Source organism: Penicillium canariense, assembly GCF_028826845.1.
Source record: "Penicillium canariense strain IBT 26290 chromosome Unknown utg000001l_segment0_segment0, whole genome shotgun sequence".
Classification (NCBI taxonomy): Eukaryota; Fungi; Ascomycota; class Eurotiomycetes; order Eurotiales; family Aspergillaceae; genus Penicillium; species Penicillium canariense.
In genome coordinates this window covers 6,737,966-6,755,662 of record NW_026622728.1, presented here as the reverse complement: position 1 = coordinate 6,755,662, position 17,697 = coordinate 6,737,966, and the positions used below count along the sequence as shown (strand labels likewise).

Here is a 17,697-nt window from a genome sequence, read left to right as displayed (position 1 = left end):
CCGAAACACACCATGCCCCTTCGGCCTTCACTTTTCTCGCGCTGGCTCGTGCAGCCGGCAGAGCTCCTGCAACAAAGCACGCTCCGCCAGGCCCGAGCCTCGCTGACGCAGACACTCCGGCCCAGTGAACAATTAGCAACAAGAACAATCCGGCGCCCATTCGCCTCTGCAGCAAGCCGCACCACCCGCACACGACCGGCTCTGCGCGCAGTGCAACTCCCCCGACGCACAGGACGCCGCTACAACTCCTCCACCTCCAACTCGACGCAGGCCCCGAAAGAAGGCAATTCGCTCTCCCAGCGGCTGCGTACACTATCCCGTGAATACGGCTGGGCCGCCCTAGGTGTCTACCTGGGCCTCTCGGCGCTTGACTTCCCGTTCTGCTTTGTCGCGGTGCGGCTGCTTGGGGTGGAGCGGATCGGGCACTGGGAGCATGTGGTGGTGCAGTATGTGAAGGACACGTTCCACACCATATGGCCGCAGAAGGAGGATAGTCCGGGTGAGGGCGATGAGGAGGATGGCGCGCTTGTGCGGGCGGAGGAGGCGAACCAGGAGGAAGCTAGTATGTCTCCCCCCTTCTTTCTGTTTCTCCCTATATTGTTGTGTTTCAATGTCTAACGTGTTTTTGGCTCTTATGTAGGCTTATGGACCCAGCTAGTGCTGGCGTATGCGATCCACAAGAGCTTCATTTTCATCCGAGTCCCGCTGACGGCGGCTGTGACCCCTAAGGTGGTGAAGATGCTGCGGCGCTGGGGCTGGGACATCGGCAAGCGGAAGCCGAAGAGCACCTGAGCCCTCCCCTGGAGCAAGAGAAGGGGGGCAGTGAGACCACGACTCCAAATACGAATAGCTAATAGACGGATGGGACGGGAGTGTATGATTTATACAGTATAGCATAGCAGGCCGCCGCCCGCACGGGCGTGTTTGGGGTCACATTGTACATTAGCCATTTTAGATCTAAACCGGCGCACAGCTTGTGCGATCCCCACTCAATCATCATCCTCAATCTACACGATATGATACACACCAGACTGCAGGCGATCCGAGTCGAGCCAACCGGGCGTAAAAAGCCATCAGACATCTATCCCAGCGCCAACAGAGACAAGAGAAGGCGAAAAGGAAATCACAAGAGCAAAAGATCACGGATTGGGATTTGCAACTCGCTGGGGAAAAATGACTCGCCCTTTTGGAAATGGGGAAGAAAACAAAGCAAAGAGGTGGAACAAGCACTGGACTGGACTGGACAGGCCATTAAAAAAAAAGGAAAAAATCGTGAACATAATTCGACAGCATAAAGCTACTAGAAACTCGTGGTCTTCGTCTCAGGGTAATAATAAGATGCAACGTATTGGAGAGGGGTGAATAGGTTCGGTGAAGGAGTCTCGGATGAGAGTAGATGCAATGCAGGAGGCGATCACATGTCGATCATGTCGTTGAATCGCAGGACGCCGTTGGCTTTCATCACGCCGTTCACGCCGTTGGGCATCCGGTACGCCCACTCGGCCACCCCCATAGCACTAGCAGGAGAGTGGAAGGCATCGCCGCGGTCGGGCTGGCCGGTCTCGTCGCAGGTGTCGGCCACCAATACGAGGCCGAGTTCTTTGATAGTCTCCACGAGCGCGGGGACGACGTTCTAGAAAAGCGCAAATCAATTTAGCAAAGGGAGACTGGCATGCTTGGGAAACAGGTAACGTACCAGGAGACTAGACCGGCAGATCAGACCCATGAAGTTGTTACTCTGAGCGATACGGGCAGATTCCTTAATCGACATCGAGGCGCGTCCGCTACTGTTCACCACAGGGAGTGAATCCACGTTGCCGGCGAGGTCCCGAATTTGACCAAGGTCATTGCAAAGAAGGACCGGGTCTAGATAGACAGAGACAAGGTTAGCGGGGATAAAACAAATCGATCGGTGTAGGAAGTAGAACAAGCCGAACTTACAGTTAGGCTGCTTCCAGTTGAGCGCAGTGCAGATGTTAGCATTGTAAGAGGTGAAGACGACGGAGCGCATAAAGTCGGGGTTCTCTTCGCGGGCCACACGGGCGTGATCGAAGACATCGGTCAGGATGGCGTCGGCAAAGCTGTTGACATCGGGCAGGGAGGTCATATCGAGGGCTTTTTCTTCGGCACCCGACGGGTAGAGAATAGAGAGATTGATATTCAGACCAATTGGGAGCTGTCGTAGGACCTCCCGCAGGGACATGAAAGACGCAGCCAGAAGCCGGTGAGTCTGCGGCATGTCGTGAACCGCTTGGGTCCCCAGGAATCGCAAGATTTCTTGTTGGTTGACACCCCGCTCGGCACCGATAGTCTGGAACTGCGTATATGACAATTGGGACACGGGGATGTCAATTCCGTGGTGATTGATCATAAACTGGGGGTAAAGGACGGGGACGCGGTCGCGGGTCAACTGCACGAAGAGCTGCACATAATCTCCCGACAGACTGGAGCCGGTGACCAGGCCATTATGGTCGGAGTCGACGGCACTTGTTGCCTTCCAGTAGGTTGCGAAATGGGTGATCTCCAAGGGGTCGCCGTGGTACGGCTTGATGACCTGGAAATTGAAACGTAGCTGACCAATGGCTCGAAGGCGAGGGTCAAACAGAGGCAAGCAACACGAGCCCGTGCTGGAATTCTCGGCTCGGAACACCACCGGCAAAGCCACACTCTTCGCGATCACTTTGGATCCAAATGTCGGGAAGATCTCAAAGTCCACAGCGAACGTTTCCAGATTGTCCACATGGAAGGATATTGTCCGAGAATCGTCTTGAACGGGGAGAACGATGGTGCGAGGGATGAGATCGGAGAGCTTAGACGAAAGGGTCAGCCGGGCCGCCGGATGACGGCCAGCTTGATCGAAGGCGATGGAGGCAGAGTTCCCTTGGTCGAAGAGGAGTTGCACAAAGACCTTCTTGTCCAGGAAGTTATGGCCGTAGCGCCGTAAGGGGATGATGGGTGGGGGCAGCTCCAGGTCCGGAATACCATCGGCAATGTCCATATCTGCGGAGCTGTCACGCCGGAAGGCTCCTGAATCCCCCAACATGCCAGGCTCCTGGGACTGGAGGCCATTCAGAACGTCTAGCGGCCGCTGGAATGAGCGGCCGTGCGAGGACTGGGCCCAAAGAAGGAGCATGCACTCCAGATGTCCTTCCCACGCGGCATAATACATGGCAGCCAGGCCCTTCTCGTCAACAACCTTCGCGTCCACGCCCAGCTCCAGAAGGGTCCGAAGACATGGTACGCAGCCTTCGCTCGCAGCATGAAAGAGTGGTGTCCATTGATACAACTTGTCTTGTTGATCGAGGTCGGCGCCGTGCTGCTTTAGCAGTAATAGAAGCTCTGGGGACTGGGAGGCCCGAGCCACCATATGCTGGGGGTAGAGGCCCTCCGCGTCAGGGAGTAACTGGGCGTTGCGTTCGAGGAGCATCTTCACAATCGGGAGCGAGCCATGTTGGCAAGCCAGGTTCAATGGGATGTGATCCGAGTCGGACGTGGGGTCGATGCGGGCGTTGCTATAAAGTACCTGCTCGGCACACGCGAGTTGACCTTTGACAATGCTGTGGATTAAGGGAGTGAAGTTATCGTGATCCATCACGTCCACCGTTTGCGGGCCCGCCGCCAGCAGCTCCCGCGCCATTTCCACCCGGCCGTGCATACACGCGTAGTGAAGGGGAATGCGTCCATAGACATCAGATCGGGAAAAATCCACTGCAGCTGCAAGACCAGCCTTGAAGACAAAGTCTCGGCCAGAGATGGCGGCCTCGTGGAGGCAGTTCCGTTCGTTGATGTCATCCTCAGCGTGGATGTCGACCAGACCGCTTTCCAGTAGAAGAGCAAGGACCTCGTCGGAGAACCCATTGATCGCGTTCAAGAAAGTTCGTGTGGCTCGATCGCGAGCATCTGCGACGGAGTGCATTTTCGTCACCCATTCGCGCAGGGTCTGAAGATTACCGGTGGAGGCAGACTGCAGGACTTGCAGATCCAGCTCCTCTTCCTCCGTGCCAAAGGGGCCCGCCGCCCGCTCGGACGGCCGCGAAGTATCAAACTGCAGGTTCTCTCCCTCGGCCCATGCCTCCAACTCTAACCGAGCCGTGGTGGCGCGGTCTGACAGATCACGCAGCACCTCGCGGTTGAAACAAGGCTGCACTTCCACGGCACGGTGCAGATAGAGCTCCTTCATGCGGGACTTGGACGTCTTATCCCATTTTTTCAAAATCTTGGACACGGCCGTCTCGTTAATCTCAACAAATTGCTGCAGTTTGTTGAGGTCGCCATCGAATTGCTGAAACCCTTCGAAGAGGGCCACGAAGTTCGACGGGGCCTTGGAATTGGAGTTGGTTCGCGACTGCACTACACGCTTTTTGTCGACCAACGTCTTCAGCCGCAGCGAGAACTACATGGGCAAGCGTAAGTGTGAGTAGGGTGTTTTGTCTCAGAGGGGTATATTCGGGGGGGGGATGGATTGAATACCTCTGATTCCTTCTGGAGGTAAAACGCATTGACTTTCTCAATTTCCCGCTCCTATTCGCCGCACATGTTAAAAGGACTCCGTGTTGGTGCATGGAGGGGGGCAAGCCCCGGGGAGCTTGGGAGCGTACTTACCAAGCGGAAGAAGAACACCTCCTTGTTCGCGCGGAGGGCAGCCTGGGGATCCAGGGTGCCATCTTGGGCGATCTCCTCAGCGGTTCTCTGTGCGGGGATAGTGGGAGTGGCGCTGAGTTGCTTGATGAGCTGCAGGCGAGACTGGTTAGCTCGCGAATTCCGCCCGGAAACTGCAGGATGACCGCGGAGGGGAGAGCACACCTTCTTCAGCGCCTTGTAGTTGACGAAGCTCGCCGCATATTCGGGGAGATCAAGTTGCCGGCGCTGAATCTGTTTACCGAACTTCCTGCGGGGAGAATCAGCAAACAGCTTGGGCCAGAGGGTTTGCGCTGCAAGGGGCCGACAGCCACGTACATCTTCGCACGCACGCGCTCTCAGTATGAGAGCGTCTGCTCGGTCCCGGGATCGTGGATGAATTGGGAGTCTCGCGTCTGTTAGGACTAGCACGGAAGGAGCCGGGATGCACGAGGCGAGGAGGGGTAGGGGAAGAAGAAGGAAGGACGGCGGACGGAGGAGGGCGGAGGGAAGGGGAGTCCAGGGCAGTGCCGCGAACCTCCAGTTGAGGGAGAGGGGCCAGCAGCAGGAAGAGGTGGGGAATGATGATAGTGGGACAGGCGCAGTGTCACCGGTGTATGACAGGATGAGGATGTGCAGCAGAGGATCCTCCTGTTGGCGGGTTTGTCAGACTCCAACAAGCGCGTGGTTGAAGCGGGACGGCCGGGGGGCGTGTTAAGAGGTTTGAAGAGGGACAGCTTCGAGGCCAGCACTGCCAGCTATGGAGGGGGAAAGTACCGTGACGTCGTCGCAGGAAGTATCTCGTCAGCCACAAGGCACCAGGGACGTCCAGCTGCCCGGGTTACTGCTTCACTGCTTCACTTGTGCACTTGTTCACCTGTTCACCTGTTCACCTGCTCACGATTAGTCCTTAGCCAATCGAGCGAAAATTGGACGAGGTTCAACTTAAGGCGGAAGTGGGGGGCGCTGCGCGCCAATCACTGCGAACAGCCCGCGCACGTTTCTGGCTGCGCTGGGCCCGTTCTCGCCGACTGAACTGCAGGGCCGACGGGGCGGTTAGTAAAAGCGTAGTCCAGCCCGTCTGTCTACCGGGGCAAAGGCGACCTCTCGACCTCACTAACGAGCTTGCTTTCTCCCCACTGGCCTCCCCACTGGCCAATAGCGCCCCCGATGACGCTGACGGGTGCCAGCAGGCCGATCGAGCATACTTAAACCCCCGCCTCGGTTGATTCGTGTCTTCACTAGCTCCCATCGAGAGCTACAAAAGAACCTGCCCAGTGCTCTCGAGGTCCCCCTCCATGATGCTCCATTCGACTCCCATTGGACTCCATGGTCTCCACAGCTTAAACAGCCTAAATTCCGGAATAGGGCTGCCGAAGAAAAAGCACCGGGTGGAATAAGATGCTTAGTCTTTTGGCTCCATCCCCATCGACACGGAATGGCCCGGTAGACATAGGGAGTTACTACAATGATGTACTGTGATTCCACATTCCAATTGAACAAATTATCAATAGACCAGGATGCTCTACTTCATTGGCTCCAGATCACCTGTACACCAAAAGGTGAAATGAGATGGGGAAAGAAAGCAGAGGGAGAGAAAAAAGAAAGAGGCAAGCTTGGTCAGACACCTCCAGACCGGAAACGCAATCCGATCCATGGCGCTGTGCGTGAATGTACATGATGCGGTGGCAGGAGGACCAATACAAAGAAAAGAAGAGATAGATGGCGGGACCAGATGCGAGGATATATCAACACAGATCAACAGGAACGAAACGAAATGAAACGAAGAAAAAAGAGAAATGAAAATGGAAATGAAAATGGAAATCCAGGGAAGATGGGAGCCCAGACAGACCATTCAATTATGAGGGGAAAAATAAAAGAAAAGCGATGGGGGAGGAAAAAGGTTGGGAGGACAAACAGAGATACGGGATCAATAAACACATGGCGAAGCGAATGTCCATCACGCCGGGACTCAAGAGAGAGACAAGAGGGGGCACCGGGCCAAAGACAAAAAAGTTACAGGGGGCCCACAAAAGGAGTGACATCGGCGGTGGTTCATGGAAAGAGAGAGTGTGTGCAAGAACGGGGGGAAATATGCCGAACTTTTTCGAAAGGCTAAAGAGAACGCGGGAATCAAATCATGGGTGAACTGGCGGGGTATACAGAGAGGACAGGAGCCTAGAAATTCTAGAAATTCTGGGCAATACCCGCGTTGCCCGACCGCGGGTAGACACCCGGGTTCTCGATGCGCGTGTTGCGGCGCGCCTGGACATCCCGGATGACGGGCTGGTAGTCATCACCCCCGTACGCGCCGTTGGCGTTCACATCGCCGTAGTACGGATTATCCCCGTAGTATCCAGCGGACGGGTGGCCCCCGGACATATGACTCTCCTCCGAGGCCTCGGAGTGGTTGGCGGCAGAGTAGGCGGAGGAAGCGTTGGAGGGACCGCGGTGGATATCGCCATTACGGTTGTTCGCTGCGACGGGGGCGGCGCCGAGAACGCCAATGGGCTCCACCTCACCCGAGTCCGGACGAGTGCCATCGGAATACTGCACGGTCCCTTCGCTGGGGGTCGCGCCGTGATGGTAAGCACCGCTGCCTTCAGACATGGCCATGCCCATGCCGCTCGACAGGTTGGTCGAGGCTTTGCGGCCGGCGGAGGTCGTACCCCAGCCACGGTATCCGGACGAGGTGTCATCCTTGGGGGCGACTGTGCTAGCGGCCATCATGCCAGGCAGAGTGGGATCATTGTTCGGGTTGAAGCCGTATTCCTCGACCTCCTTTCGACGCTCTTCCTCGGCCGCCTTGTTGGCCTTGCGCTTGCGCCAGAACCAGAGCGCGACCAATATGATGAGAGCGACGGACACGACGGGCACAACGACGGCAATGGCAATCTTACCGCCAGAGGAGAGACCAGAGCTTGCGGCAGCGGTCGAGGTCGACAGGGAAGCGGCGTCGGTACCCGTCGATGAGGAGGTCGTTGAAGTTCCGATGCTCGTGGCCACGGTGCCGGTTTCCGTCTGTGTCACCACTATGATCGTGTTTCCCTGCGAGGAGGTCGTTGTCTCAACAGTAGCCGAAGCGATAGTCGAGGTAGACGTGGTGGACGCAACAGTCGAAGACGAAGTGGAAGTAGCCGTTGTCGAAGTAGTCGTCGTTGTCGGCTGCGCCGAGGTGGTTGTGGACGACGTGGTCGAGGTGGACGTCGAGGTGGACGAGCTACTCGTCGTGCTGGTGGTGTGTTCACTGGTGGTGGTCGTCGACGGGGCAGCCGAGGAAGAGGCCGCTTCAGTCGCCGTCGAATCCGCCTTGGTGGTCGTGTCGACCTTGGTCGAGCCCGCTAGAGTCGACATGATGGATAGTTTAAGATCAACACGCGCAATGGCAATGCGGGTTCAGCGCAGGGCCGTGGGTGGGCGAGGGTGCGATTCTCGAGCACGGATGATCGAGAAGCGGCACGGATGGCGTGGTCACACCAGGAGCGCCAAGATTGGCAGTTCGGATGGGAATATCAAAATGGTAGGAGCGGGCCGTAATTAGGTACGACGATTCGACCGAAGCAACGAGTGATGATGATGCAGAATCCGACGCGTAATGAGAGAAGACGTTGAATGGAGTTGAAGCTTCAGGGGGTGGTTGAACGGGGTGTGTCCAAAATACCGGGAGGAAAAGAAGGAGAAAACAAGAAGAAGAGGGGAGAAGAGAAGAAGTGAAACCCCGGAAAAGGTGAGTCCAGTCGCCGAATCTAGTCGGGAGCCATGGGAGGGTGGGAGGAGTGGGAGGAGGAGAGTGTGTGTGGCAGCGAAGTGAAGAGGAGATCGAGTGGAAACGGTGGAGTGAAGGAGGACTTGGCTGGGTCCATTTGGTTTAGGCTTGGTTTTTGGCCGGTTTCGCGGGTTTCTTACGCAGGCCGTGCGGGCGGTGCAGAGCCGTTTGGCAGTAGCGGAGGGGATCCGCATTCCTAGCGGTACTGTATGGTTACTCTGGCCGGTATGAGTAGTGTGGTATTAAAATAGATTCACTGGGTGCAGCAGTCCACAGGCTCGTCGGATTTGTTCATACGTGACTATGTTCATCGGTGATGCCCACCTGCTTGCAGAGACAATCGACGAAAGCAGCATCCAAACTAGCTCATTGTTTATCCCCTCCCCTCGATCCGGGCCATGCGACTCGGGGTCAGCCCTTGCGGCTCCCATGCGACCGAGTGGACCACAACAAAGATTTTTCGGGAGAACAAAAAACAAAAGGAAAAATGGCCAAAAAAACCCACGGATCAGTAAGGCCAGTCCCATGGAAAATCCCCACTGGGAGACCAAGCACCACGCGATCGCACCATTGACCACTGATGATCCTGATCGGATCAATTGATCTCATCGTCCATATGTACAGTAGCGCTCACGGTGTCCGACCGGCCGTAACCCTCTCGTTCTTGTGGTGTTCCCAGTACGACCATGCATACGTGTAGCTACTGTAGAGGACCTCTGGTGAGTCGATAAATTACCTACTGTACCTCCATACTGATACTGATAATTACATGGTTTCCGGGTCGAATCCCCACGTCATGATGCACGGCGTACTCACTTGCCACCGATACGAGCAACGCGGCACGAATCAACGGCCGCTTAACGGTTTTCTCAGCGTGGGCCTCAATACCCCGTACACAATACCACCCTGCCCGTGACCTACAGTACCACTCTTCCAGAATCACCATCATACGTACAGTAGTTTGATTAAATTCCCGAAGCGGATCATATTCCACATCCTCGATATAACCGCTCTTGAATCATCCTGCCATTCCCTTCCCAAGACTTCGTTCGGACGATCGGATACCGCAAGGCGGAAAAAGGGGGAGAGGTGGGTAACGAACCATCTGGCAGTCGCCAGCTGAACCCGCTCAACCATCTTACGGAGCTCAAGCCCCCGGTCTAGTCGCTGCCGGTGGAGTCCTGAGGCCGTTGTCCACCTCGAGCGTGTAACTCTCGGCCTTGCTCTCCTCCTCGGTCAGTCTAGGCCTCCAGTCCGGGCGAAGAAAGCCTTCTAGCCCGGGTGGTGACGACAAAAGGACGACTCATCTACGTGTAATCAAGACCCAGAGCCGATGAGCACTCGAATAAAGTGGAGGCAGAAAGCAAGAAAGCACTCAAATGGCAGCCGGGAAATCGTTTGCGGGGACCTCCCGGCCGAAACAATGCAATGTCAATGTCAATATCAGTGTCAATGGCATATGTACAGCCCGGCACCCAAGCACCACAGAAATGAAACAAAAAAGGAGAAATTTCGAGAATGCATGGGGGAACAAAGACGGCACCCAACCATAATCTATTTACGCCGGAACACAGCAGGTTTCCAAGAGGGTAGGAGAGAGTGTGAGGGGGGAAAAGGAAAAAGAACAAGAACAAGAAAAAGTCCACAAGATGAACCCCAAAAAAAGATCCGGATGGAAATCAAAACCCAAGGCCATCCTCAAGTATGGGCAAGGGCACGCAGCGCGCAGTTACCATGAAAAACGCAAGGTCGTCATAGGTTTGTTCGAAGGGGCACCAAAACAGCAGAGTCGTTATAGGGGGGAGGAGGGGGACGGAACGGAGGTGTGTTTTATTATCTCTTGCCCATGTCCCAGTCGGGGCGCAGGCTGGTCAACAGGTCGTCCTTGGTCCCCACCATGTCCGTCGGCAACCGGCTGACGCGGTAGTTTCCCATGCGAATGTTGTTCATGTGGGTGTTGGAGATGCCCGTGCGGTTGCTACGGATGCTGCCTGCGTCGCTGCCTCCGTCACTGTTTTTGAACCGGGGCGGGGGGCAAAGTCGAGACTCGTGTACGTGCCGGATTTCCGCAGGGCGTGACTTAACCAAGGAATCAAGTTAGCAACAGATCAGACCAGAGAATCTCCAGCAGAGTGAACTTACGCGCTGGGGATCACAGCCAGCTCGTCGAACGCCGAAGCAAGCGGAGTATGGGCGCGGATGGCCGGGCTGTACGGCCGCGAGCCACCGGTGGGGGTCTCGGGGCGGCCTTCCCGCCGATCCCGGACGTTCGTGCCAGGAGCAAAGTCCGCCGCCATCAGGAAGGAGTCATCTTTCAACATGGCAGGAGTCGGGAGCATTTGAAGAGGTGCCGGTGGAGGCATGGGCTTCCGGGGGCCGCGAGGACCGGGCAGTCGCCCCGAGGCCGAGGAGAAGGCACGCGGGCCGGGACCACCAACACCATTGAACCCGGCAGAGTTGGTGGCCATATGGCGGGCAGCACCTTGGAATCGAGGAGGCGCCCGAGGAGGGGGAGTCATGGCGCGACGACCAATGGGCTCGGCGAAGGGAGGAGCAGGAGGAGCGGCCGCATCGTAGTAATCGCCGGTGGTCGGGTCATACACGTAGCCGCCGTCGTAGAATTCGGAGCCATTGTCTTCGTAGTAGGTCGTCTCCCGCTTACTGTCGTCGAAGTACTCCTTATAAAAGGAACGAATCCGGTTGGCGCGCTGCTCGGGGTTGTCGGCCGGGTCCTCTGGGGGCAAGGGACGCACACCGAGAGTCAGCCGACGGGTGTCACGACGGTTGTTGCTATCAAAGGCCAGATCCAGGTGGTTTTGCGAAGGCTCCTCCGGAAGCTCCGGCAGCTTATTGTCATGATGGGGTTGGTGCTCTTCCGCGCCGTGAACATTCACCGCAGGGATCATGAGGTCCGACTTGCGGTCATCACCATAGTCGCTACTGGTGATATCGCTGGAGGGTAAAGAGATTCGAGGCAGCTGCATGGGGGTCGAAGTCTGGGGATGTTGTTCAAACTCCTGGTAAGATGGCGAATGGTGGGGAAGGGGGAAGTTGAGGCGCTCCTCCTGAGAAGAGGTGTTCGCATGGCTCATGGGGGGTTCGATTTCAAAGTGCAGCTCCGACATTGCATTGTTTGGATGGAACTGAGGCCCAGGGGGTGAGGCCGCCCGAGCAAGGCTCTCGCTGTGATCGGTGGTGGCGCTGCCAATCGCCATCGCATGTTCATTGTGCTCTGACGGGGCGGCAGTCAACCCTGGCGCGGGGCCAAGATGGTCTTGCTGATGAGCCGGCAGAGGACGCTGCGGCATCCCCTCGCCAGGAGGGTTATTGTAACGGGGAGGGGATGAGCGGGACATCCGCTGGGCATTGCGCAAAAGTCCCGAATTGGGCTCCTCTGCACCGCCATATCCATGGCGGGTTGAACCTCTCAGGCTTGATCCATCATCACCACGGTTTCTCGGGAACGATCGAAGCGAGCCATTATCTTGGCTTCCAAAGACTGCTGGGCGGTACTTGTCATCATCGATGGAACGAGACAGTGAGTGCAGAGATTCTCGGGAGCCATGGAGACCAGGGGGCATCAAATACGGGCTGACGTCGAGAGAGAGACCCTTGGCATGGCTGGGCTCCATCATCTGCGGCTGCAGCCCATTGGGGAGCTTCCTTCCTTTTCCCGAGGGAGGTCCTACCATATCCATACCGAAATCCAAAGATTTGTGTTTGTCGTTTGCATCCTCCCGCATCAGCTTCTTCACATGTCTCCGGTGAAGGAAGATCAGGACCACAATGGCACAGAGGATGGGAACACTGCTCAACTATTAGATTTGGCGGGTTTTTTGGGAGGGGTTTCCCCACGTCTCGACTCCGAATCAAGACAGATATCAACAAACATACCCTGCGCCCAGTACGACGGGCAACACCGTTGTTGTCAGATTGCTTGTGGGCTTTGTGCATCCACTCGAGCCACAATCTGATGTTCCGGTAGTTTCTGATGAGGCCGGTGCTCTTGCAATCAATGAGGGGAAGCCAGCACCCGGAGCGGTGGCGATGGAGGGCACGAGAAAAGGGAGCCGGTCAGACGGGATGACCTCCCGTCGAACCACAGAGTGCCTCATCACTCGATCCACATCGGCATGCAGATGGTGAGGCATGGTTGAGGAGGCCCGTCCGAAGAGGAGGGGGAGGTGGATATTAGTTTGTCGATCACAGGGACCTGATGCTGCCAGGCGAACCAGTCGACAGGCGAAGAAATCAGGCGAGAGCCGCAGAGATTATACGCTTGAAGTCATTGAAGTTTCACAGCCACATCGACGGAGAAAGGCGAGAGCGACGAAAAAAAGAGTGAACGGGGAGGGACACGAGAGGCCCGAGAGGTGTAAAGGAGTGTGGTGGCCAGCAGCCTGGAAAGGGAGTGAACGAGGGTCGGGATAAAGTCGAAAGAGTGTCGAGTAGAAAGCAGAAAGCAGCAGACGAGCAGACGAGAGAAAAGAGGAGAAGGGGGCCAGTTCTGGGCTGGTCTTAGCGCACAACACTTAGATTACATACGGGCTGTGACACTCTCGTCATAGTGCTGCTAGTGCTCCTTTCAGCGTGGGTTGGAGGGGGAAACAGCCTTGTATGGTACCGTATACGCAGTACTGTGTATTCTCTCGAATCTCCGCAATGGGACCCCTGAAGCTCTTCAATCAGCACGCTGCTCTCCTCGCTTTCGCTTGTCGATTTCATGACGACCACGACCAGCTCTGCTCCGCTACCTCATGTCTCTCCCACTAGGGACGCTTCCTACCCCTCCGCTTGCCTCCCTGTTTCTCTTTGTTGCGTGACTCCGTCGGACTGCACCAAGCAAGGCACGTTTGAGACCTTCCCCTGATGGGGCCCAGGTTTAGCGTCAGGAACCCACCCGCCGTGGGGCCAATCAGCGGCCGTGTGCCCCTGAACCGGAGATGACCACCTTGCGCCCAGAAACGGTGGATATACGTACGGAGTGGGACTACACGGTAAATGGAGGGCCTCCATCCCGCTGGTAGGTAAGGGCTACCTGCAACGGCTGGAAGCCGAGTACGGAGATGGGCTGCCATCCTTTTGCCGGCCCGGGCTGGCCCTCACCGGTCGCAACCAGTCGCAACCAGTCGCAACCCCCCGATCGTCGCGAGCTATCAGGCAGTCCCTCTGTCTGCGGCTCTCCGACTGGCACACGCTGCTGTCATCTCCCTGTCACAGACAACTTTGGAATGCGGGCGATCGGGTCCCTTAACCTGAGACGCTGGCGGCTCCCCCGCTCCTTTCATTGGAATGTTGCCCACCGTTCTTCCGGGGTGGCGTTCCCGCGAGCCCTTGGCCGGGCTCATCCACTCGGCGGATAACCGTCGGGCACTGGACATGGGCAAGAATGAACCTTAGTAGAACCCATCCTGAATGTGTTGGTGGGACCAACTGACCAGTTCATCCTTGTTTCTCCAGACTGCTCCGCACATACAACCGAGTCGTCTGCTCTCTCGGGCCTCGACTCCAGCGCACCTTGGGCCAAATGCTGAGCAAAATCCAGAAACCTATCCCGATCGATGGCCGTGCCGACGGGGACTGGGCCAAAGCCTCTCCTTGGAGTATTTTCGGTCAGACCTCTTTCCATAGTGTATATATTGTAATCTATGTCCTACTCAACGGGCGGGCAGCCTGTTGTTTGCCCTCTTGTCCGGCTGAAGATTCTGTGGCTGGAGGGGTTTAGGTGCATCCGTGTGGGCTCGGTGTGGCTCACTGTGGCTCACTGTGGCTCAAAAGGCACCTCGCCATACACTCTTATTTAGACACGAGGTATACCCCCTGCACGGTCCCTCTGGCTGAACCCCTCATCGATCGGGCTTGGTGCTTTTCCTGCACACCCGTTGCTCTTCACGGCCCTAGCAAGGCGGCAGTTGAGAGCCAAGCACTGTCGGGTTATCCGGGAATTTCGTTTAATGGGGCTAGGCAGACCGTCTGTCTATGCGAGGCCACTATCTGCTTGGGACGTTTGTCGGATGACAAGGTGCATTATTGGGGTGACCGTGGCCGTGGGTGCAGGAAGAGGGCATTGGAATGCAGGAAAAATGACTGGTTCATAATCAAACCTTGGGTTCTGCGAAGCTCTCCCGACTTCTCTCCCCGTTGCCACGACTGTACATGTGTTGCAACTTGATCAAACCGAAGGCCTCCGGGATTTGCGAGTTATCTAGGAGGTATGTATTTGTATTCCTGGGGCAGATACATATTATTATGGTACGGATGTCAACGCCAGCCGTTGTTGCGGGATAGCCGCCACAACTATGAAATATATATTCCCGACGGAGTGGAGGCCCGCTCTACCTTTTTGCCTTTTGAGACCCAAAGATCAGAAAAGAGAAGGATCAGGATGAGAGGTCCAAGCTGCCCAAACCAGCTAACACAACCAGCATGCCGCCTACCGGAACTCTCGGTTGCCAATTTTCCCATTCTGTATGATGGGGTGCCTGGCTAGGATGACGTAAAAGCCTCGAATAACCGAGCGCTGCGGCGGACCGCCGAGAATAGCCATGTCAACGTCCTGGGAACGCCCCGTCGCGACCAAATTTTCCGGCCTAGTCCAAGGTGGTTGCCACGAACGTTCCGAAGCTCCCACCCCGTGGCCGTCGATGCTCGGCCAGGCGCGGGCAATGGGGCTGGGCATCGCATGGTGCATCGGCAAGCCGAGAGGGAGGCCGAGCGTACCAAGGATGACTAGGCGATATTGCCCGGGACTCGTGTGTTGACCCGGGATCCCAGATCAGCAGATATACATTCAATTGGGATTGAATCCCCAGGGACTACCACATCAGAGGGAAGAAATCGAAGAGAGGCGCCTGGAAGCCTTCGCGGTGGGGTGGGACGCAGATGGACCGGCACGATGGCCGCGGTTCCCGCAACGTTCTCGATCAGGCCTTACGAACGGCGAGCCGAGGGCCCGCGCCAACCTCCGATGCAATGCGCAGTTGGGTATCCATCGAAAATCATGGTGGCGTCTCCATACTTGCCGCTGGTCAGAGATTTGACGAGCAGGATGGGTCCAGGCAAAGGCGAGACAGTAAAAAATGGGAATATAAACCATTGTTGCTTCCTCCGACCCTGAAAGCCTCCACAAAGAGATTATCACCCTCTCCTGCACCTTTCTATCGCAGTCCGCAGGGCCTTGACAGCTGGCTCCGAGCTGGTATGGATCCAACATGCGACCTGGAGAAAGGCTCTGCGCCGCCTCGGCCGACTTCCTCCCTCAGCCAGAGTGTCAACCGCGAGGCCTACCACTCGGATTCTGTCTCAAGTACAGAGGCCCCATCGGTTTCGTCATCCCAAGATGCGTTCGACTGTTTGTTTCAAGTTCAGACCGTTCAATCCCATCATGGTGCCGGACTCGAACGGCACCCGACGGCACTGGAACGCATTGCGACCCAAAGAAGCCAACACAACGCGACAGTAGGTGCTGGACGGAAACAGAAATGGGAAGAGGCTGGACCCCTTCCTGACTTTGGGGCTGGCAAGCCCTATCCGGCCCCGTTACCTGACAAAGAGGAGTATGTCGTCGAGTTTGCGGGACGAGATGATCCGCTGCACCCGCAGAATTGGCCGACGAGCAAGAAGTTGTTGACGGCCACGATCCTGTCATTTACGACCCTCAATTCCACGTTTACCAGCAGCATCTACTCCGCCGCCATTTCCGCTGTGGGAACCGAATACAACGTCTCCAACGAGGTCAGCACTCTGGGCCTGTCGTTGTACGTCCTCGGCTTTGCAACGGGCCCCGTTCTGTGGGCCCCCTTCTCCGAACTCAAAGGTCGACGCCTGCCCCTTCTCCTCTCTATATTCGGCTTCACAATCTTTCAATTCGCCGTCGCAACGGCCCAGAACATCCAAACCATTATGCTGTGCCGCTTCTTCGGCGGATTTTTCGGCGCATGCCCAATCGCGGTCGTGGCCGCTGTTCTCGCCGACATCTATGATAACCGTGTCCGCGGCCTTGCGATCACCGTCTTTGCCATGGCAGTCTTCACAGGGCCCCTCATCGCTTCTACCGTGAGTGGGTTCATTGTGCAGAACTTGGGCTGGCGCTGGACCGAATACATCACCGGGATCATGGGAGCATCAGCTCTCTTGATTGATCTCGTTTTGCTGCAGGAGACCTATCCACCGATTATTCTCGTGCAGAAAGCGGCCGAGCTGCGCCGACGCACACAAAACTGGGGCATCCACGCCAAACAGGAAGAGATTGAGGTGGATTACCGCCAACTGATTCGAAAGAACCTACTGCGACCTGTCAAGATTCTCTTTCTCGAGCCGATTGTTCTGCTGCTCAGTATCTACATGGCGTTTCTATACGGCCTTCTATATCTCTTCCTGACGGCATACCCTATTGTTTTCCAAAGGATTCACGGCTTCCACCCAGGGGTCGGCGGTCTTCCATACTGGGGCCTCGTCATCGGGGAATGTCTCGGGGGAGTGTATATTATCCTCACCCAGCCCTCGTATAACCGCAAGCTGGTGGCCAACAATGATATCCCCGTCCCGGAGTGGCGTATGCCTCCAGCCATTGTGGGCAGTGTTGCCTTTGCTGGAGGCCTGTTTTGGTTCGGCTGGTCAGGCTGGAAGGCCGAGATTCACTGGGCCGTGCCGATGACGTCTGGGCTTCTCATCGGATTCGGCCTGTTTTGCATCTTCTTGCAGTCGCTGAACTATATCCTGGATGCATATACATCCTTGTAAGTACGATGTCTTTTCCGAAAGAGGGAGCTATGCTAACGCACTTTTCTCCATTTAGCGCTGCCTCAGCCCTGGCAGCTAATAGCATCCTCCGCTCTTCCGCTGGTGCGGGCTTCCCGCTATTTGCCACCTATATGGTATGTGTCACACGAGCCCTTGTCCGGACATGAATGCCTGCTAACATGTATCTCATAGTTCAACTCCCTAGGCGTCAATTGGGCGAGTACCTTGCTCGGCTGTGTGGCGGTCCTTTTAGTTCCCCTGCCTATCATCTTCTACGCCTACGGCCCGAAGATCCGCGCGAAGAGCACGTTCGCGACCGATCACGCGCTGGCTGCAGGCATCGAAGATGAGCGGGAGAAATAAAAACGTGAGGATGAGGATGAGGATGAGGATGAGGATGAGGATGAGGATGAGGATGAGGATGAGGATGAGGATGAGGATGAGGATGAGGATGAGGATGAGGATGAGGATGAGGATGAGGATGAGAATGAGGATGAGGATACCCTGTTTAACGTAATGATACCCCATTGAGTTAGTAATGTTCCGACCTACTTCACCGGTCTATTCCAAGA

General features: G+C 56.3%; 5 protein-coding genes across 5 annotated transcripts; 2 read left to right on the top strand and 3 right to left on the bottom strand.

The window, feature by feature from the left end:
• Window positions 1-12: 12 nt before the first annotated feature.
• N7482_002303 (FAM210 family protein) lies at window positions 13-792 on the top strand (the record flags this gene model as incomplete). Its single annotated transcript, XM_056684428.1, has 2 exons — window positions 13-562; window positions 641-792. The coding sequence occupies 2 exons, from the start codon at window positions 13-15 to the stop codon at window positions 790-792; spliced, it is 702 nt and encodes a 233-aa protein (XP_056548034.1).
• Window positions 793-1,414: 622 nt separating this feature from the next.
• Window positions 1,415-4,958, bottom strand: phoC (uncharacterized protein; the record flags this gene model as incomplete). The annotated part of the gene is made up of 6 exons (XM_056684427.1): window positions 1,415-1,633; window positions 1,697-1,866; window positions 1,942-4,393; window positions 4,471-4,521; window positions 4,603-4,815; window positions 4,881-4,958. The coding sequence occupies 6 exons, from the start codon at window positions 4,956-4,958 to the stop codon at window positions 1,415-1,417; spliced, it is 3,183 nt and encodes a 1,060-aa protein (XP_056548033.1).
• Window positions 4,959-6,804: 1,846 nt separating this feature from the next.
• On the bottom strand, window positions 6,805-7,971 carry N7482_002301 (uncharacterized protein; the record flags this gene model as incomplete). The annotated part of the gene is made up of 1 exon (XM_056684426.1): window positions 6,805-7,971. The coding sequence occupies one exon, from the start codon at window positions 7,969-7,971 to the stop codon at window positions 6,805-6,807; it is 1,167 nt and encodes a 388-aa protein (XP_056548032.1).
• Window positions 7,972-10,216: 2,245 nt separating this feature from the next.
• On the bottom strand, window positions 10,217-12,534 carry N7482_002300 (uncharacterized protein; the record flags this gene model as incomplete). Its single annotated transcript, XM_056684425.1, has 4 exons — window positions 10,217-10,382; window positions 10,439-10,462; window positions 10,526-12,190; window positions 12,278-12,534. 4 exons carry the CDS (start codon window positions 12,532-12,534, stop codon window positions 10,217-10,219), a joined length of 2,112 nt encoding a protein of 703 aa, XP_056548031.1.
• A 2,493-nt stretch (window positions 12,535-15,027) lies between these two features.
• N7482_002299 (MFS transporter) lies at window positions 15,028-17,488 on the top strand (the record flags this gene model as incomplete). The annotated part of the gene is made up of 4 exons (XM_056684424.1): window positions 15,028-15,068; window positions 15,196-17,121; window positions 17,181-17,259; window positions 17,318-17,488. 4 exons carry the CDS (start codon window positions 15,028-15,030, stop codon window positions 17,486-17,488), a joined length of 2,217 nt encoding a protein of 738 aa, XP_056548030.1.
• Between the last annotated feature and the right edge of the window lie 209 nt (window positions 17,489-17,697).